Source organism: Papio anubis, chromosome 11 (assembly GCF_008728515.1).
Source record: "Papio anubis isolate 15944 chromosome 11, Panubis1.0, whole genome shotgun sequence".
Lineage (NCBI taxonomy): Eukaryota > Metazoa > Chordata > Mammalia > Primates > Cercopithecidae > Papio > Papio anubis.
The window spans coordinates 31056475-31078163 of NC_044986.1; the positions used below are offsets into that span (position 1 = coordinate 31056475).

General features: G+C 48.6%; 1 protein-coding gene across 10 annotated transcripts in view; it reads right to left on the reverse strand.

The window, feature by feature from the left end:
• Positions 1 to 10529: 10529 nt before the first annotated feature.
• Positions 10530 to 21689, reverse strand: part of GBF1 (golgi brefeldin A resistant guanine nucleotide exchange factor 1) — a 137794-nt gene continuing 126634 nt past the window's right edge. For 6 of the 10 annotated variants that reach the window (XM_009215245.3, XM_009215244.1, XM_017944273.1 and 3 more), the window contains 11 exons: positions 17796 to 18021; positions 16965 to 17125; positions 16597 to 16837; positions 16257 to 16462; positions 13973 to 14123; positions 13756 to 13886; positions 13453 to 13554; positions 13074 to 13187; positions 12751 to 12931; positions 12181 to 12309; positions 10530 to 11374 (listed from right to left, as the gene is read on the reverse strand). In XM_009215245.3, coding sequence (XP_009213509.1) covers positions 11094 to 11374; positions 12181 to 12309; positions 12751 to 12931; positions 13074 to 13187; positions 13453 to 13554; positions 13756 to 13886; positions 13973 to 14123; positions 16257 to 16462; positions 16597 to 16837; positions 16965 to 17125; positions 17796 to 18021 — 1923 coding nt within the window. In that variant the 3' untranslated portion in view covers positions 10530 to 11093. Of the gene's footprint in view, positions 11375 to 12180; positions 12310 to 12750; positions 12932 to 13073; positions 13188 to 13436; positions 13555 to 13677; positions 13887 to 13972; positions 14124 to 16256; positions 16463 to 16596; positions 16838 to 16964; positions 17126 to 17795; positions 18022 to 21689 lie in introns of those variants that run through there. The other 4 variants (XM_009215246.3, XM_017944271.1, XM_003904176.4 and 1 more) reach the window with 3 other exon arrangements.

Here is a 21689-nt window from a genome sequence, read left to right on the forward strand (position 1 = left end):
GTTCCGGGAGAGACAGTCCGGACCTCGGACTTTTATAGAAGTGATAGGTTCCCAGCGGGCCAGGACTCAGGAGCTCTGCGCAGGAGAAGGGAAATTAAGTGTTTATCCACCATGGAGATCTGGAATATTAGAACTGAAAAAGGCATCCAGAGTTTAAACAGCTCAAATTTCCACCGATGTGGGAAATCGCCTCTTTTTTTTAGTCTCAGACTGGAATGCAGTGAGGCGCTTTTGGCTTACTGCAACCTCCGCCTCTTGGATTCAAACCATTCTCCTGCCGCAGCCTCCCGAGTATCTGGGATTACAGTGCCCACCACCAAGCCCGCCTAATTTATGTATTTTTAGTAGAGTTGGGGTTTTACCATGTTGGTCAGGCTGGTCTCGAACTCCTGTCCTCAGGTGATCCGCTGGCCTCCGCCTTCCGAAACGTTGGGATTACAGTCGTGAGCCACCGCACACGGCCTATTTTATTTATTTATGTTTTTGAGACAGTGTCTCTGTCACCCAGGCCTGGAGTACAGTGGCGGGATCATGGCTCACTGCAACCTCGAACTCCGGGGTGCACTGATTCTCTCACTCTCCTGAGTAGCTGGGACTACAGGTGCACACCACCACACCTGGCAAATTTTTAAATTTTTAGTGGAGATGGATCTCACTACGTTGCCTAGGCTGGTCTTAAACTCCTGGGCTTAAGTGGTCCTCCTACTTTGGCCTTCCAAAATGCTTGGATTACAGACGTGAGCCACTGTGTCCTGCCAAATTGCCTCTTATAGACCTTCCAGTTTCCACCTGAACACTTCTAGAGGCAGTGAGGTCAGGACAGGAATTCACCAAGTATCGAGTACATGAGTGGACCTCTCTCTGGTCAGTAGCGTTTCTCCTTAGCAGGTGCCATGAGTAATCTCCATGCCTGGAGTCCTCCTCCCTTAGGCTTATGGTAGAACATAGGCTATCTGGGATCTTTCCTGCAGCTTGCCCCAGACGTTTTTAAGAACAGAATCACAGGCCTGCACTGGCACTAAGTAAAGAGAGACTATTATGGCTCTCGATCTGGGCTGTCTGTTTCCTATTACTTCCCCACCCTCCTTCATCTTGCCTGCAAATATAGTGTCCCAGGCACTAGGTTCGAGTACTTTAGAAGTTCTCATTCTCCCTCCCAACAACCCTAGGAGGTGAATATTACCTTTACTGATGAAGAAATCAAGGCTCAGAGAGGTGGAGTAACCAAACACACAGCTAGGAAGGGGCAGAGCCAGGATTCAAACCCAATCTGTTGACTCCAGGATGAAGCTCTTTCCCCTAAATTTATATAAAACAAAGCAGCCCTTTCCACCTTACTGTGGGCCTCTCAAACAAATATCGTAAGATTCTGCCAAACAATTTGCTGAAATCCAGATATGTTGTCTACTACATTTCTCCGGTAAGTCAGATTCCTAACCCTATTTAAAATGGACTAAGGCCAGACATGGTGGCCCACACCTGTAATCTCAGCACTTTGGGAAGCCAAGGCTTGTGGATCATTTGAGCCCAGGAGTTCGAGACCAGCCTTGGCAACATGGTGAAACCCCGTCTCAAAAAATATAAAACTTAGCCAGTCTCATAACTAGGTCTCTAAATAAATAAATAAAAATTTAAAAATAAAATTTAAAATGGAGAAAATTCAGCTTGGTATACTCTAACTTAGTAAACCCGTGCTGGTTACCACTGATCACGTCTATCCTTTCAAAGTGCTCACAAATTGCCACCAAAATTGGCATGGATTCTTCGAGTCCCCACAACATCTCTAAAAGCACCCCTAAGGGTTGAGCTATTTTAGTTACAAGAGTCTAAGCTGTAATTTATCTAAAGATTAAAAAAAGAAGACCTTTATTAGCGAACATTTCAAACATACAAAGATTTTCACTTTGGGAGGCTGAGGCAGGCGGATCACTTGAGCTCAGGAGTTTGAGATCACCCTGGCAACATAGGGAGACCTCATCTCTACTTAAGTTAGCTAGATGTGATGGTGAGTGCCTGTAGTCCTAGCTACTTGGAAGGCTGAGGTGGGAGGATTGCTCAAGCCCAGGAAGTTGAGGCTGCTGTGAGCCATGTTCGTGCCACCGCGCTCCATCCAGGCTGGGTGACAGACAAACGCCGTCTCAAAAAAAGAAGAGTGGAGAGAATAGTATAATGAGCTCCCGTGTGCCCCTCTGTCAGATTCATCAATTCCTAATGCATGTTAGCCTGGAGATTTTAAACTAACTCAAAATAGCTTGTCATTTGCTACAGCCTCATCTATCTGGGCTTAAGAACCCTCTTTGTTAGGCTGGGCACAGTGACTCACACCTATAATCTCAGCACTTTGGGAGGCCAAGGTGGGTGGATCACTTGAGGTCAGGAGTTCGAGACCAGCCTGGCCAACATGGTGAAACCCTGTCCCTACTAAAAGTATAAAAATTAGCTGGATGTGGTGGTGGGCAACTGTAGTCCCAGCTACTAGGGAGGCTGAGGCAGGAGAATCATTTGAATCTGGGAGGCGGAGGTTGCAGTGAGCTGAGATTACGCCACTGTGCTCCAGCCTGGAAAACAGAGTGAGACACCATCTCAAAAAAAAAAAAAAAAAAAACTTCTTCATTGCATGTTTCACTAATTTTCATCCTAATGATCATCTGTTTCTACACCCAGCCCTAGCACAATGCCTAGCCCAGAGCGGATGCACCCCAAATTTATTCCATTCATTTACCAATAAATAGTGAGAGCCCACTCCATTAAACACCGCTGCTTGCAGACAAAACTCCAACAGATATATATCAGTTGGTAATAAGTGTTACAGAGAAAAATTAAGTAGGTAAGGGATTAGACAGTGACAAGGATTTTCTTTTTTTCTTTTTTTTTTTTTTTGAGACGGAGTCTTGCTCTGTCGCCCAGGCTGGGGTGCAGTGGCCGGATCTCAGCTCACTGCAAGCTCCGCCTCCCAGGTTTACGCCATTCTCCTACCTCAGCCTCCCGAGTAGCTGGGACTACAGGCGCCCGCCAACCCCCCCGGCTAGTTTTTTTGCATTTTTTAGTAGAGACGGGGTTTCACCGTGTTAGCCAGGATGGTCTCGATCTCCTGACCTTGTGATCCGTCCGTCTCGGCCTCCCAAAGTGCTGGGATTACAGGCTTGAGCCACCGCGCCCGGCCAAGGATTTTCTAGGTATCAGTCAAAGCAGGACTCTCTGATGAAGTAACAATTAAACAATGACTTGAAAAAGTAAGGGAGTGAGTCATGGGGAATATCTGGAGAAAGAGCGTTCCAGGTGGAGGGAACAGTAGGGCCAAGCTCTGATACAAGTGTTTGGCATATTTGAGGAACCCCAAGAAGGTTAGTAGGTGGAATAAAGTAATAACTTTGGATTTTGTTCTGATCAAGATGGAAAGCTGTGAGAGAGTTCTGAGCAGTGGAGTGAAAATTGCATAATGTATCTTTTTTTTTTTTTTTTGAGAGAGGCTCTCACTCTGTTTGTTTGTTTGTTTGTTTTTTGATACGGAGTCTTGCTCTGTCGCCCAGGCTGGAGTGCAGTGGCGCAATCTCGGCTCACTGCAAGCTCCGCCTCCCGGGTTCACGCCATTCTCCTGCCTCAGCCTCCCGAGTAGCTGGGACTACAGGCGCCCGCCACTGTGCCCGGCTAATTTTTTCTATTTTTAGTAGAGACGGGGTTTCACCATGGTCTCGATCTCCTGACCTTGTGATCCGCCCGCCTCGGCCTCCCAAAGTGCTGGGATTACAGGTGTGAGCCACCGCGCCCGGCCGAGAGGCTCTCACTCTGTTACTCAAAGTGGTGTGCAGTGGTGTGGTCATAGCTCACTGCGACCTCAAACTCCTGGGCTCGAGCGATCATCCCACCTTAGCCTCCTGAGTAGCTAGGACTACAGGTACCTGCCACCAGGCCCAGCTAATTTTTGCATTTTTTTGTAGAGACGAGTTTCACCATGTTGCCCAGGCTGGTCTCAAACTCCTGCGCTCAAGTGATCTGCCCACATTGACCTCTCAATGTGAGGTCCATTGCCCAGCCTAGTTTTTTTAGCTTTTAGATTTTTTTTTTTTTGAGACAGGGTCTTGCTGTGTTGTCCAGGCTGGGGTATAACGTGTCTTAAAAGGATCCATTTGGGCTGCATGCCTGTAATCCCAGCACTTTGAGAGGCCGAGGCAGGTGGATTGCTTGAGCCCATGAGTTTGAGACCAGCCTGGGTAACATGGTAAAATCCCTTCTCTACAAAAAATGCAAAGATTAGCTGGGTGTGGTGGCATGCATCTGTATTCCCAGCTACTCAGGAGTCTGAGGTCAGAGAATTGCATGAGCCCAGGAGGTGAAGATTGCAGTGAGCCTAAATTGCACCACTGTACTCCGGCCTGGGCAACAGAGCGAGACCGTCTCAAACAAACAAATAAGGATCCATTTAGCTGCTATGTAAAGACCATCGAATGCAAGGACCTATAAGGAAGGAGGGAGACTAGTAGTCCAACAGACAGTGGCTGAGGCTTGGGTGCTAGTGGATGATAAACGTGGTGGGAAGTAATCGTAATTCTAGATAGATTTAAAGATAGAAGTAACAAGACTTGCTGAGGATTAGATGTAGGATGTGAGAAAAGAGGGGGTTTTGGCATAAAAAAGAATGGAATTGTCCTTTAGTGATGTGGGGCACACAGAGAGGAGCAGATTTATAGGGGGTATCAATAATTTTTCCTTTTACTTATTTTTTAAAATTATTATTATTTTTTGAGACAGATTCTCACTCTGTTGCCCAGGCTAGAGCGTGGTGGCCTGATCTCGGCTCACTGCAACCTCCACTTTCCAGTTTCAAGTGATTCTCCTGCCTCAGCCTCCAGAGTAGCTGGGATTACAGGCGCCCACCAACACACCCAGCTAATTTTTGTATTTTTAGTAGAGAAGGGGTTTCACCATGTTGGTTAGGCTGGTCTTGAACTCCTGAACTTGTGATCTGCCCGCCTCGGCCTCCCAAAATGCTGGGATTACAGGCGTGAGCCACCGTGCCCGGTCTATTTTTTTTTTTTTTTTTTTTGAGACAGTCTCGCTCTGTTGCCCAGGCTAGAGTGCAGTGGCACAATCTCAGCTCACTGCAACCTCTGCCTCCCGGGTTCAAGCGATTCTCCTGCCTCACCCTCCTGAGTAGCTAGGATTACAGGCTCCTTCTCAATGGGAGCCCTGGGGCTGAGTGGCTCTGCTCATTCACAGCCACTTGTCTTCCAACCAGTGAGCCCTCAACAAAGGTAAATACCCATGGCTCCAATAACCACAACTTTTGTTGTTCCTAGTATTTTTTTCTATTTGGTGGTGGGGTGGGGAGGAATGCCCATTGTAGCTCATTCTATGTTTTGTTCTTTCTCATATCATTATGTGCGTAGAAAATTCACATATTTTTCTTGGTCGTGGGCATCTGTTTCCAGTTTTTATAAACTTTACTAAACTCTGAGCTCACTAGGTAATAACCTGTTTCCTCAGGTGCTTAGCCTTTTATTTCACATGAGAAGCTATAGAAAATGTGTTTAGCTTTGGAGGGTTACTACACCACCACCACTACATTTATTTATTTATTTATTATTTTTGAGACACAGTCTCGCACTCTTGCCCAGGCTGGAGTGCGGTGGTGCCATCTTGGCTCACTGAAACCTGTGCCTCCCAGGTTCAAGCGATTCTTCTGCCTCAGCCTCCCGAGTAGATGAGATTACAGGTGCCCACCACCACGCCTGGCTAATTTTTTTTTTTTTTTTTTGAGACAGAAGCTCACACTGTCATCCAGGCTGGAGTGCAGTGGCACAATCTTGGCTCACTGCAACTCCGCCTCCTAGGTTCAAGTGATTCTCCTGCCTCAGCCTCCCGAGTAGCTGGGACTACAGGCGTGTGCCACCATGCCTGGCTAATTTTTTTTTTGTATTTTTAGTAGAGATAGGTTTCACCGTGTTAGCCAGCATGGTCTCAATCTCCTTACCTTGTGATCCGCCCACCTCGGCCTCCCAAAGTGCTGGGATTACATGTGTGAGCCACTGCACCTGGCCTCACCATCACTACTTCTGAATGGAAGAAGTGTCATATCAAAGAACATGAGGTTTAGAGTGACACTGACTTGGGTTTGATTCCCAGCTCCCTAAATTCCATGACTTGGCCTCTGAACCTGTACATAGCCTCATCTGTAAGTGCAGAAAATGCCTCTAAAATGTTGTTTGAAGGTTGAGGTGGGAGGATCACTTGAGCCTGGGAGGTCAAGGCGGCAGTGAGCTGTGATTGTGCCACTACACTCCAGCCTGGGCAACAGGGGGAGATCCTGTCTCAAATAACAAAACAAAAACAGCCGGGTGCAGTGGCTCACACCTGTAATCCCAGCACTTTGGGAGGCCAAGGTGGGTGGGTTACCTGAGTTCCAGGAGTTTGAGACCAGCCCGGCCAACATGGTGAAACCCCATCTCTACTAAAAGTACAAAACATCAGCCAGGTGCTAGGTGCGGTGGCTCACGCCTGTAATCCTAGCACTTTGGGAGGCCGAGGCGGGCAGATCATGAGGTCAGGAGTTCGAGACCAGCCTGATCAACATGGTGAAACCACGTCTCTACTAAAAATACAAAAATTAGTCCGGCATGATAGCATGCGCCTGTAATCCCAGCTACTCAGGAGGCTGAGGCAGGAAAATTGCTTGAACCCGGAGGCGGAGGTTGCAGTGAGCTGAGATCATGCCACTGCACTCCAGCCTGGTGACAGAATGAGACTCCGTCTAAAAACAAATAAACAAAAACATTAGCCAGTTGTGGTGGTGCATGCCTGTAATCCCAGCTTCTTGGGAGGCTGAAGCACAAAAATTGCTTGAACCCAAGAGGCAGGGGTTGCAGTGAGTCAAGATTGCACCACTGCACTCTAGCCTGAGTGACAGAGTGAGACTCTGTCTCAGAAAAAAAAAACAAAACAAAGCCCAAAAAACACAAAATCCCCCTCCTCACATTAAATAAAAATAAAATGTTTGAGCAAGGCACTCAATACTGACACATATAGGTGCTCTAGCAATGCCAGTTCTCTATGTTAGGGTCTTAAGTCATGGAACCGTCTCTACCTTTCCTCCTGACTTTATCTGTCATCCTGGATTTCTGGTGGGAGATGTCCATTAAGACCAGCATTTCCCTCTAGACTATGCTATTACTTTCCCCCAAGATTTGGTTACTTCCACATCACCAAGCCATTCTTCTTTGTTGGTCAGAATTAAGGCTTACTTATTAGTTCCTCTTGCAGCTTCCTTTGCTTTCTGAGAGACAATATTGTCCACAATACAAATCATGCATATCAGCTGGTCTTCTGTTTTTTAAATATATTTTTGAAATCTTTTAAAAAATAGAGACGGGGTCTCACTATGTTGCCCAGGCTGATCTCAAACTCCTGGCCTCAAGTGATCCTCCTGCCCCAGCCTCCCAAAGTACTGAGATTACAGGTGTGAGCCACCACACCTGGCCTCAGCTACTTTTTAATAACAGAATGCAACTTCCAGCAAATGTTTTTCTTTGCTTCCCAGCAGGGAGTGGGCCAGTTTGCAATTGCTCCAGCCTTTTTTTTTTTTTTTTTTTTTCCTCTGAGACAGAGTCTTGCTCGGTTGCCAGGCTGGAGTACAGTGGCACCATCATAGCTCACTGCAGCCTTGACCTCCCAGGCTCAAGCAGTCCTCCTGCCTCAGCCTCCCGAGTAGCGTGGCCACAGGTGCATGGTCTTGAACTCCTGGGCAAGCAGTCCTCCTGCCTCAGCCTCCCAAAGTGCTAGGATTACAGGCGTGAGCCACTGCACCCTGCTCCACTCCTGTTCCCACTTCTTTCCTAATTTTTGAGATAGGTTTTATAAGGGACATTAGAGCTGTCCTATTTCTTTGTTCATAGGGTGGCCTTCAGACTTATTTGCAGCAGTCAACACTATTTCTCCCATAGGGAAACACATGGAAGCTTCTAAAGGCAGAGCTTGTGGGGCTCAGATGGGAGAACAGAGACACCATAGTTGAAGCCAAATGCCCCAGCATCTAGCTGGCTGTAGTTGCAGGCTTTTCTGCACACACACAGGACTCTCTGCCCCTCCTAATTTTCCCAGGGGCAGGGTTGGGCAAGGCTTCTGGTTAGCATGCAAATCAGGCATGGCCTGGACTTGAGGAAGAAGGAAGAGGGAGAAATTAGCCTAAGAGCTTCCGGTTTCATATCAGTATTTTTCCACATCAGGTTATTCCCACTTCTGAGGTGCCTTTTTCTACACTGAGGGAGGCGCTGCACAGGTCCAAATGCCCAGTCATGTGGATGTGCTGAGCAAAGGGAAGCCTGGTGCTGGAGAATCATACCGCCAGCTGGGCCCCAGTGCAGGGGGTGAGTGCTGCCCTTAACTCTCCGTAATGGAGGCCAGCTGGAAGTACAACAGGGCCACACTGTTCTCTGTGCCCCAGGGAAGGGAAGGCACCATTGTGGAGGAGGAAGCCAAGATGATGTGGATGCTTCACTTGGGAAAGCTTACTAACCAGAATTTTGTTTCCCACCATGGGAGGGGAAAACACATTCAAAGTGTTTCTATTTTCTCACTCAAAAACAATCAACACAGAAGACTTCTGTGACCAAACGTGTGTGTGTGGGAAAACCCCCACACACCAGGCAAGCAATCAGCTCTATAGTGGACACCAGCTGGGTGGCCTCCAATTCAATTCTGACGCTATCTAATTGGAAATAGTGCCAGGTCTCATAGGTTGAGGGCTCATTCCCCAAGACTGTACTCTACTTCTTTAAAAAAATGCCTTTTTTTTTTTTTTTAAATAGAGACAGGGTCTCGCTATGTTGCACAGGCTGGTTTTGAACCCTTGGCCTCAAGGGATCCTTCTGCCTCGCCTCTGAAAGTGCTGGGATTACAGGCATGTGCCATGGTGCCCAGTCATTGCCTCCACTTCTGATGCCAATTGTTAAGTCCCAAGTGGTTTTTCCTGTATTTCTTACTGACCAGCTATAAATTGCGCTGCACATGACCCCCTTCTTGCGTTTGGGTTCAACTAGTTTGCTAGAGCAGCTCACAGAACTCAAGGAAACACACTTACCAGTTTACTACAGGGAATATTATAAAGGATACAAATAACCAGCCATGAAGACATACATAGGGTGAGGTCTGAAAGGGTCCAGAGCCTGGGAGTGATGTCCACATGGAGCTGTGGTGCGCCACCCTCTGGGCACAGGATGCGCTCTTGTTTACCTTCCTGTAAGCCTCCACATGTTCAGCTATCTGGAAGCTCTCCAAACCCTGCCCTTTTGGGTTTTTAGGGAAGCTTCATTACATAGGCACGGTTGATTAAACCACTGGACACTGGTGATCAACTTAACCTTCAGTACCTCTTCCCTCCCTGGAGGTTGGGGGCTGAGGCTGAAAGTTCCAACCCTTTAATTCTGCTTTGGTGACCAGCCCCCATCCAGAAGCTACATAGGGACTGCCAGCTGTCAGTCAATCATATATCAAAGGACATCACTTTGGAGATTTTAAGGATTTTAAGAGTTATGCCAGGAAACAGGGTGAAGACCAAATATCTATTTCACAGTATCACACACCCATAGCACCTCCACCCTGCAGGAGCCACACAGCCTGCCCATACACACGCCCACCTGTATTACCCTGATCCAAGGGAAAGGAGGGGAGGGGATCCTGTAATCATGCTGCAGTGAGTGAGGTCTGAGGTTTGTGGGGCCGGGAAAAGTTACCCCTCTTCAGTTTGGGGTCAAAATGAATGCCCTGGGCTCCAAACCCATGACTGCAGCTGTGGGCAAGATATCCTTCCCAGGGCTGGGTGCAGTGGCTCACGCCTGTAATCCCAGCACTTTGGGAGGCCGAGGCAGGAAGATCATTTCAGCCCAGGAGTTTAAGACCAGTCTGGGCAACATGGTGAGACTCCGTCTTTACAAAAAATACACAAAAAACTAGCCAAGTGTAGGGGTGCGCACCTTAGTCTCAGATACTTGGGAGGCTGATGTGAGAGGATTGCTTGAACCTGAGTTTGAGGCTGCAGTGAGCTATGATTGTGCCACTGTATTCCAGCCTGGATGACGGGGGGGGCTCAAGTACAGTGGCACAATCATAGCTCACTGCAGCCTCGAACTCTTGGGCTCATCTGAAACCCCAAGGGCTGTTTTGCGCTCTTGGATAGTGAGACGTGTCTGAGAGAAGACTTACGAATAACTACAGCTCAGCCCTCACTCCTCTTCCCTATCACCCAGGACAGGTTGTCTCGTGTCTCCCTTGGAACAGTTAGGGAAGATGACAATTGTCCGAGCCACTGCCCAAGCCCCGGGGCACACCTGTGATGACAAGGGTGCACCCTGTGGCAGGGCAGGGGTCAGCAGTGGTGAAGGAATCCTGACCCCAGGCCTAGCATCTAGCGGGGTTGGGGAGGGGGTGGTGGTGGTAGGTAGGCTCAGCCTCTGCTCACACCAAGCCCAAGCCCTGCACACCCGATAACATGGTGCCCTGACCCACAAGCTCAAGAAGGAAACCGGAGGGAGAGACAATGATGCTGGTACTAAGACATTTATTATATCATAAAAAGTCCATTGTTGTTCTGTTTTTCCATATGTACATGCTCCTGTGGGCAGTCCCCCACCCAGCCCCTACCTGCCTACCCTCCATGGTGCCAGTCAACTCTCCAAACTGACCAACTAATTAGTAAAAGAGGAAGAACTGGAGGAGGTGGCCCAGGGCTAATGGGAGTGGAAAACAAAGTGCAGAGTGGTTGGGCTTAGTTCTCAATGCCTGACTGTGGGCAGGCACTGCAGGGCTGGCACACGGATGCCTCTCCCAGAGCTGCCAGGCTGGAGGCAGAGGCTGCAGATGACAGCTGAGTGCACTCCCAGGCTGAACCTCCAGGAATGGAGCACAGAGGAGGAAAAAGGTCCCACAGCTGATTGGGGGTCTTAGCTGGGGCTATCAACGTTCTCTTTTTCAGGTCCCCATCCAAGTGGCAGCAACAGCAGCTCTGACTTGGCCTGAAGAGCCTGTGGCCCGCAGGACAGCCAGAAGTGGGGTCAAGGAAAGCCTGGTGGGAAGCACTGGTCCTGATCTCTGAGTGACCTGCCTTAGTTGACCTCAGAGGTGGGTATGGGATCTGTGGGGCGGGGTGTGGCCAGGAGGGGCACTGGTGAGGTGGCCTCGATGAGCGCAGGGTTGAGGATGATGGGCAGAGTCATGGGTGGCACGCCCACCTGCAGTGGGGAGGCCAGGGGCTGCAGGATCAGTGGGGGCTGAGCCAGAGGTGGAGGCCCATCAGGGGTGGGGCTCAGCCTGCTGGGGCTTGAGGCTACTGGTGATCCTGGGGAGCTGCTGCTGGCGGCTCGGGGGCCCTCGGGCTTCTCAAAGTCTGTAGGGAAAGCAAGGTGGCTACAGTCAGATTCCCTTATTGGCACAAGACAACTCTCACATTGCCCAGTTGGCTGCTTATAGAATCTTTGTTCCTCCTTGTTCCTGTAAACAACACGCCCCGCCCTCCACCAGCCTAAAAAGTTGGGAGTCTCCCCTCAAAACTCATTTCAATGTTCAGCTACCTTATATCTACCTTCTACCACCTTTGCAAGGCTACTTTTTGGTTTTTTTTTTTTTGGTGCAACAGGGTCTCACTCTGTCACCCAGGCTGGAGTGCAGTGGCACGATCTCAGCTCACTGCAACCTCTGCCTCCCGGGTTCAAGCGATCCCTCCACCTCAGCCTCCCCAGTAGCTGGGATTATAGGTGTGCACCACCACGCCCAGCTAAGTTTTGTATTTTTTTTGGTACAGGCGGGGTTTCACCATGTTGGCCAGGCTGGTTTCAAACTCCTGACCTCAGGTGATCTGCCCTCCTCAGCCTCCCAAAGTGCTGGGATTACAGGTATGAGCCACTGCACCTGGCCTTCAGGTTACTCTCTACTCGAATCTCTGAAAGGAAACCTCTGAAAATTCATTCCAAGTCCCTGATCCAGCTTTCTCTTCCCAAGCCTGAAGACTGCATAGTTCTCATAGCTTATGGTCCTGCCATTTGTCATGGGAAGAGCGGCAACAGGACTCTCTAGTGGCCTCCTTCCCTCGGCTCACAGCCCCTGCTCAGCAGCATTCCCATGCCCCCTTGGGCCTCCTCTTAGGCCCCTCTGCTTGCTACTCAGTGCCTATCAGGCTAGCCCAGAGAGACTCACCACAGGCCCCCAGCTCAGATGGAATCTCTGGGGGAGGTGGATGTCCAGGTGTCCTGGTATCACCAGCAGCAGAAGTCAGGTGGGCTGAGGCGAGAGGCTTTGGGCCATGAGGCTCCATGGGCATGGGGTCTGGAGATGGTAGAGAATCGAAATGGCACTTCTTAGTGCTTTCTTTCCAGCAGAGCCCTAGCTACCCAATAGCCTTTCTACCCACCCAGGGCACAGACAATAAATTCAGCTTTGGGGACTCTCTGGTTTTTTTGAAACAGAATCTCGTTCTGTCGCTCAGGCTGTGATCTCGGCTCACTGAAACCTCCACTTCCCGGGTCCAAGCGATTCTCCTGTTTCAGCTTCCTGAGTAGCTGGGACTACAGGCACCCACCATCACACCTGGCTAATTTTTGTATTTTTCATAGACATGGGGTTTCACTATGTTGGTCAGGCTGGTCTCGAATTCCTGCCCTCAGGTAATCCACCCACCTCGGCCTCCCAAAGTGCTGGGATTACAGGTGTGAGCTATTGCGCCCAGGCAGGGGACTCTTTTTGATAAAGCTGGGCTGAGCCCCCTACCCTGGATGACGGTCTGCTTGAAGAGTTCATCTCGTAGGTGAGGCAGAAAACAGTCAATGCGCTCCCAGGTGATCTCCCAGAGGGCTGAGGGGCCACCTCCCCGTGCATCTGCACTGTGGAAAATCTCCGCTGTGTCCATCACCAGAAGCATGTTCTTCAGAGACTCAGGGATCGCCTCTGACTGCAGGTGGCAGTGGGACCATGAGAATAGGAAAGAGGGCATGGGAGAGTATGGTAAAGGGAGGTAGCTACCAAGGGGGAAAGGGCAAGTCCTTCCAGCAGGTGGGACAGGAGGCAGGCAGCCGAGCTGAGGTGGAACATACCAGTAAGTCGCTGGAGCCTGCGTGCATGTACTTGTCCATGAAGTCCAAGATGGTGAGCCAGAGGGCCGCAAAGGTAGAGAGCGACAGCAGTGGAGACAGGTGCTGCAGGAAGACCTACGGCCCACCAGCCCCCTTCAGCTGAGGGGACTGTAGGAGCCTCTGGACCCCTCTCTGAGGCTGAGAATCTTAGATCAGAGATAGAGGAATCTCTGATCTAAGATTCAGAATCCTCTCGGGTCCCCAGGTCCGGCCTAGTGTCCATAGCTGGGGGGTTGTGAGCACCTACAATGAATCTTAGGTCCTGCCAGAAGCCCTGGTTTCCCTCCTTGCGAAAAGGCAGGTATGGGAGAGAGGGTGGGTGTAGGGTGGTGAGCAGTACCTTAGAGAGCAGTGTGGAAGCCCTCATCCGGGTCTCCTCCATCCCGCCCACATCTGCAGGGCTGATGTTCTCCAAGAGCTTGGTAAGTAGAGGAAACAGCACCTGGTGGGGGTAAATGTGCAATGTCTCCCTACGAGGGTCAGCTAGGCAGCCTTGCCCCAAGGAAGCCAGGAACTGGATGGGCACAGAACAGAAGGGAAGGTATGATGCAGGCTGAAGACTCACATTAGGGGCTCTTCAGGCTGCCTGGCTTTCCTTTTCTTAGGATCTGAACTTTATCTTAAGACCAGTAGGAAGTCCCACCTTGTTAAAACAGGACTCCCATTCCAGGGCATCTAGCTTTTGCAGATCATGTACAAGTAGTGCTCGCTGCAGATAGGTCAGTGCCTGCATCCGTACCTGGCGCCGGGCATCGCAGCACAGGCAGGCAATACCTGAGAGCAAGAGCAGGGTCAGGATCCTTCAGGCATCTTGATCCTGATGCTCCCCAAACTCCCTACCTCTGCCCCTCCTGGTTTACCCTGCAGTAAAGGGCACCAGCAGTGGGCCCAGAGGGTGCGAGAATCAGCTTCGATCTTCTGGCCATCTGTCTGCAGGTGGCGTTGCTCCTCCGCCCATGAGCTGTAGATAGAGGCTGCCCGCGTGTGCAGGGTGTGCATCAGGTCTAGCAACTAGGATCACAGGAGGGGGCAGGACATGAGTGGGGTTAGGTCTGGTGGATGCCTTTCCCCCTTCCCACTCACTGTCCCTGACTGAGTCCTCAAGGTGGCCCTAGCACCAATCATGCCATACCTCACCCACTTGCTATTCTTTCCCTTGACTTGACTTCCTGGTTGTTCCAGTCCTTGCAAAGGACTCTCCAAGTCAGAAATTTCTCATGAGAGAGAAAGACTTAGGAGGTGTGTGGACTGAGTATTTCACAATCCTGATTCACAGTGAGAAAGATACTGTCTTTTCAATTGTATTTCACACCTGCTGATGACAGAGACAGCCTCATGTTGTTAATTTAATTTTATGTTTTGAGGCAGGGTCTCACTCTGTCACCCAGGCTGGAGTGCAGTAGCACAATCACGGCTCACTGCAGCCTCAAACCCCCGGGCTCAGGTGATCCTCCCACCTCAGCCTTGTCAGTAGCTGGAACTACAGCTGTGCGCTGCCACGGCCAGCTCATTTTTTGTATTTTTGTAGAGATGGGGTTTTGCCATGTTGCCCAGGATGATCTTGAACTCCTGGGCTCAAGCAATAGTCCTCCCAAAGTTTTGGGATTATAGGTATGATTATACCATGCCCGGCCCAATTTTATTTCTTATGTTTTGAGACAGGGTCTTGCTCTGTGCAAGGCTGGAGTGCATGGCACCGTCATGGTTCACTGCCTCCTGGATCTCCTAGGCTCAAGAAATCCTCCCACCTACTCAGCCTCCCCAGTAGCTGAGACTACAATGTGTGCCACCATGCCAGATAATTTTTGCATTTTAATTTTTGTAGAGACAGGGTCTCACAATTTTTCCCAGGCTGGTCTTGAACTCCTGACCTCAACTGATCCTCCTGCCTCAGCCTCCCAAAGTGCTGGAATTATAGGTGTGACCCACTGTACCTGGCTGTTAATTTCATTTTTAAAACAGAAAACCTCAGGCTCAGAGGCTTTGATGGGCAATAGTGTCTGGCCAGATTTAATACATTTTCACTTTTATCATTTTTCTTTTCTTTTCTTTTCTTGAGACAGAGTCTTGCTCTGTCGCCCAGGCTGGAGTGCAGTGGCGCAATCTTGGCTCACTGAAAGCTCTGCCTCCCGGGTTCATGCCATTCTCCTGCCTCGGCCTCCCGAGTAGCTGGGACTACAGGTGCCCGCCACCACGCCCGGTTAATTTTTTGTATTTTTAGTAGATACGGGGTTTCACCGTGTTAGACAGGATGGTGTTGATCTCCTGACCTTGTGATCCGCCCACCTCATCCTCCCAAAGTGCTGGGATTACAGGTGTGAGCCACTGTGCCCAGCCACTTTTGTCATGTTTTTATGGTTATTCTATTTAAGGCAATTGGTTCTCCATCAATTTAGTGATATATACTCTGCTCACAGAATTAATTTTATATGCCTTTGAATAGATACAGGGTAACTCTGGAAGGATAGACAAGAAACTGGTGACAGTGGTTGCTTCTAGTGAGGGGAACTCAGCAGCTGGGGACAAGAATGGATTGGAAACTTTTATCAGTTTACCCTTTTGTATATTTTGAACCTACTTAAAAAATAAGTAAACCTTAGTTTAAAAATAAATTTAAAGGCCAGGTGCGGTGGCTCACACCTGTAATCCCAGCACTTTGGGAGGGCGTGGCAGGTGGATCACGAGGTCAGGAGATCAAGACCATACTGGCTAACATGGTGAAACCCCATTTCTATTAAAAATACAAAAAATTAGCCAGGCATGGTGGCACGTGCCTATAGTCCCAGCTACTCAGGAGGCTGAGGCAGGAGAATCGCTTGAACCTGGGAGGCAGAGGTTGCAGTGAGCCAAGATCACACCACTGCACTCCAGCCTGGGTGATAGAGCGAGACTCCATCATAAAATTAATAAAATAAAATAAATAAAAAATAAATAAAATAAAATAAAATAAAAACAAATAAATAAATTTAAGCAAATAAAGACTTACAGGTAAGGTTTTAGGTAAGGGAATATTGTTAAGATGGTGACCTAGGGCCTGGGCTGGCACACATGGGCCCTTCCCCTCAGCCCTGTCTTTCCCTGGCCGCCCCAGTCTCCCAGTATCAGGTGCAGGGGAGGAGAGGAAGTAAAGGGTGCCATACTTACGTCCTGACTGACCTGTAAAGACACCGTATGGTAGCTGGCAGGCACGCCTTCATCCTCATCATCATCACTCTGCCCGCCCCGAGAGGCATGTTGGCTGGAGGTTCGAGGCCGACGAAGCATTGATCCCTCTTTGGATTTCTTCTTGAAGCGGTTCCCTTTGCTGTCATATTTGTGACTCTTGCCACGTTTCTCCTGGGACTTGCATCCTGAGCAGAGCCAGACTCAGGTCACATTTCCATGTCTATATAGGCATAGATATCCTGCCTTTTCTCCCCTCTCGGCCTCTCCCCTGCATAATAGCATGGCTACTCCCCAGCTGCCCCCTCATCAGCTGACCCACCGCCATTCAGACTGGCCTCCACAAAGATCCGGAGAGTCTTGACACAGAGCTCAAAGTTGTCAGGTGTGATGTGGGCAGCATCACGGACAATGAAGGACAGCGATTCCACACACTTAAGCAGAGACTTAGTGTCGTGTGGCCCCAAATCCAGTCCCACTGTTAGGCTGTATTGATTGATCAGGGGTGAAGGGCCTGGGCGGCTGGGCCCTGGCTTGGAGTTATCAATGTCATCCTTCCCGACCTGTAAAGTACACAGAGGAGCTGGGGACCCAGGCTTGGCCCCTATGTGAATGTCCTTGCAGAGGACCAGGAATTCTTCCCACAGGTCAAGCAGGGGAGACTCAATTGCTGCCCATATCATCACTCACCACTAACCAACCACTGTTGACCACATCGGCATCTGTGGCTGATCGGTGTATCTTGCCTGGCCTGGCATGGTCAGTGTAGACCTCTGAGTCAGAAGTGTACCCTCGATCCAGGCTCACATCATTTTGATGGTAGGATGGGAGCTCACTGTCTGACTGGGCCCCTACAGTAGGCAGGAAGAAGGGCAGAGTCAGGGTGGGGATGGGGCACTGGGATGAGGGAAAAATCAGGCTCTCAGAAAAAAGATGCTGAGGCCTGGCCTCCCCTCTCTCTGGCATGGTTTACTTTAATTTCTGTCACCAAAGGGCCAAAAGATGGCCAGAACAGCTTCTCTGTTGACCAAATAAGGTGGCAGGCTAATCTGGGCTCCTGATGGCATCTAGTGGCAGCTATAGCACCACTCTAGGGAGTGGTGGCAAGGACAAATAGGCAATGCAGAAGGCTGTGAAGCCAGGCTTTCTACTGTCCTGAGGACTGTTTTCCCAGTTTCTGGGATTTAGTGATGTATCGATTTAGTGATATAAAGTCTGCTCAGAATTCTGGGAAAACAGTCCTCAGGACAGCTCAGAAACAGAAACTGGGAAACAGTCCTCGGGACAACTCCTCAGGACAGTAGAAAGCCTGGCTTCATAGCCGTCTGCATTGCTTATTTGCCCTCATGCTATTTAACTTATGGGTACTGGCCAGCAGGCACTGGAAGCTCTGGAAGCAATGGCAGAAGCCAGGGCTGTTTAATCTGCTGAACGTAGTAACCTGTGTTTTGTTTTCCTGTCCCAACTCCTGGGGTGTAACTGTTTATCTGCCAGCCTGAGTCTCCCTGGGAAAGGGCTTACCAGCATCAGGTGCATCTGCCCTGGCTGTGGCCTGCAGAGTAGCTGGAGGCTTCACACCTGAGCCGATGCACTCCAGCAGCGTGAAGAGTGTGGCCCAGTCATCACCTGAGTGAATGTTGGCTGCATTGGTCTTCAGGAGTTCATGGAGCCCATACGCAACCTGGTGGCTGACTCGGGATAGCACACTGGGCTTCATCAGTAGCAAAATGCGCAGGGAGAGCAGTACCTGGAGTGGGGTTAGGGTAGGAAGTGGGGAGTGGGCACACAGCTTTCTGTCTAGTTTTCTTCCCCATCAGTCTCCTTAGGTCAGTGAAGACAGTTTGGCTAGGACCCAATTTAGGATACTGCTCTGGTCTTTTCTTTTTGTCAAATAGAAATACATTAATTATATTATTTGAGACAGGGTCTTGGTCTGTCTCCCAGGCTAGAGCACAGTAGCACAATCACACCTCACTGCAACCTGAAACTCCTGGGCTCAAGTGATCCTCCTGCCTCAGTCTCTAGAGTAGCTGGGACTACAGGTGCGTGTGACCACACCTGGCTAATTTTTTTTTCCTTTTTGGAGAGATGGGTTCTCGCTATGTTGCCCAGGCTGGCCTTGAACTCCCAGGCTCAAGTGATCTTCCTGTCTTGGCTTCCTGAAGTGCTGGGATTATAGGCATGAGCCACTGTACCCAGCCTCAAATAGAAATTTTTATTGAGAAAATTATAGGTTAATATGCAGTTGTAAAGAAATAATACAAAAAGGTCCCTTACACACTTTGCCCAGTTTATCCCAATGGTAACATTATGTAAAACTATAGTATATCATAATCAAGATACTATCTGATCTTACTCAGATTTCCTGTTTTACTTGCATTTTTGTGTGTATTAATTTCTCTACAATTTTATTACCTGTGTAGGTTTATGTCTCCACTACAAAACAACATACTGAACAGTTCCACCACAACAGTATCCCTCATGTTGCCTTTTTCTTTTTTTATAGACAGGTTTTGCTCTGTCACCCAGGCTGGAGTGCAGTGGTATGATCATAGCTCACAGCAGCCTCAAACTCCCAGGCACAAGTGATCCTCCTGTGTCAGCTTCCTGAGTAGCTGGAACTACAGGCATGCACCACCATGGCCAACTCATGTTGCCCTTTTATAACTATACCCACCTCCTCTTCCTTCCTGTCCCCATCCCTAACCCTTAGCAATCTGTATTCAAATTCTTTTTTTTTTTTTTTTGAGATGGAGTCTTAACTCTGTCACCCAGGCTAGAGTGCAGGCAGGATCTTGGCTCACTGCAACCTCTGCTTCTCGTGTTCAAATGATTCTCCTGCCTCAGCCTCTCAAGTAGATGGGATTACTGGTGCGAGCCACCACACCTGGCTAATTTTTGTATTTTTAGTAGAGATGTTGGCTAGGCTGGTCTCGAACTCATGACCTCAAGTGATTCACCAGCCTCAGTTTTCGAAAGTGCTGGGATTACAAGTGTGAGCCACTGCACCTGGCCTGTCTTCAAATTCTAAAGTTCTGTCATTTCAAAAATGTTATATAAGTGGAATTATATATTCTATAACCTTTTTAGATTGGCTCTTCTTTCACTCAGCATAGTTCCCAGGAGATGTCTGTTGCTTTAAATCACTGAATAGTATTCCATGGTATGTATGTACCACAGTTTATTCACCTATTGAAAGTCATCTGGGCCGATTCCAGTTTTTGGCTATTACAACTAAAGCTTCTATAAACATTCATGTACAGGTTTTTATGAGAAAGTAAAATTTCACTTTTCTGGGAAAAATGCCCAAGGGTACCATTGCTGGGTTGTATGGTAATTACATGTTTCATTTTATAAGAAACTGCCAGCAGAGTAGCTGTACCATTTTACATTCCCACGCAGCAATTTTTGAATGTTCCAATTTCTCCACAGCCTTTCAGCATTTGGTAATGTCACTACTTTTTATTTCAGCCATTCTGAAAAGTGGGTAGTGATGTCTCATTGTGGTTTTATTTTTTTCAGATGGAGTCTTGCTCTGTCACTCAGGCTGGAGTGCAGTGGCATGAATGATCTCAGCTCACTGCAACCTCTGCCTCCTGGGTTCGAGTGATCCTCCCACCTCAGCCTCCTCAGTAGGTGGGACTACAGGAGTGCATGACCATGCCCAGCTAATTTTTGTATTTATTGGTAGAGACATGGTTTCACCATGTTGGCCAGGCTGGTCTCAAACTCCTTACTTCAGGTGATCCACCCACCTCAGCCTCCCAAAGTGCTGGGATTATAGGCAGGAGCCACTGCGCCCAGGCTCATTGTGGTTTTAGTTTGTAGTACTCTGATGGTTAATGATGCTATCTTCATTTCATGTGCCTATTTGCCCTCTGTATGTCTTCTTTGGCGAAACATCTGTTCCTATGTTTTGTCCATTTTCTATTAATAATTTGATTGGTTTTTCACTGTTGTGTTTTGAGAGTTTCTATATTATAGATACCTTTCTTCAAATATGTGATTTGCAAATATTTGCTCCTCGTCTATAGCTTGTCTTTTCATCCTCTTCACATAGGCTTTCATAGAACAAAACTTTAAAAAATATTAATGTAGTCCAACTTATCAATTTTTCCTTTTCTAGATTGTGCTTTTAATGTCAAGTCTAAAAATTATTATTTTTTTTGAAAGAGAGTGCCCCGCTGGATCTGTTCCATCCAGACAGTGTTGAGGCAGGAGACAGATCCACGGGATTGCCAAACGTGCTAAAAATTATTTGCTTAACTCTGGATCCTGAAGATTTTCTCCTGTTTCTGAAGTTTTAATAGCTTTATATTTAAATCTATGATCCACTGGAGTTAATTTACCTGTAAGGTATGAGTTTTAGGTCAAGGTTCATTTGCTTTTTCCTCCTATGGATTTCAATCACTCCACCACTTATTGAACAGGCTGTTCCTCCTCCACTGAATTGTTTTTACATCTTGGTCAAAAAATCCACTGAACATATTTGTGTTGAGCTTATTTCTGGGCTCTCTACTCTCTTCCATTGATCTACGTGTCTGTCCCTCCATCGACACCACATCATCTTGACTATGGTAGCTATACAGGAAGCCTTTTTTTCTTTTTTGAGACAGAGTTTCACTCTTGTTGCCCAGGCTGGAGTGCAATGGCGTGATCTTGGCTTACTACAACCTCTGCCTCCTGGGTTCAAACGATTCTCCTGCCTCAGCCTCCTGAGTAGCTGGGATTACAGGCATGCCCAACCATGCCTGGCTAATTTTGTATTTTTTGTAGAGACGGGGTTTCTCCATGTTGGCCAGGCTGGTCTCGAACTCCCAACCTCAGGTGATCGCCTGGCTTGGCCTCCCAAAGTGTTGGGATTACAGGCGTGAGCCACCGCGTCCAGGCGACAGTAAGTCTTTTTTTTTTCTTTTTGAGATGCAGTCTCACTCTGTCGCCCGGGCTGGAGTGTAGTGGCACAATCTCAGTTCACTGCAACTTCCGTCTCCCAGGTAAAAGCGATTCTCCTGCCTCAGCCTCCCGAGTAGCTGGGATTACAGGCTTGCATCACCATGCCCAGCTAATTTTTGTAGTTTTAGTAGAGATGGGGTTTCACCATGTTGGTCAGGCTGGTCTTGATCTCCTGACCTTGTGATCCACCCGCCTTGGCCTCCCAAAGTGGACAGTAAGTCTCAATACCAGAGTGATTCTTTTTTTTTTTTTTTTTTTTGAGACAGAATCTTGCTCTGTCGCCCAGCTGGAGTGCAGTGGTGTGATCTCAGCTCACTGCAACCTCCGCCTCCAGAGTTCAAGTGATTCTCCTGCCTCAGCCTCCCAAGTTGCTGGGATTACAGGTGTGTACCACCACACCCCGCTAATTTTTGTGTTTTTAGTAGAGATGGGGTTTCACCACATTAGCCAGGCTGGTCTCGA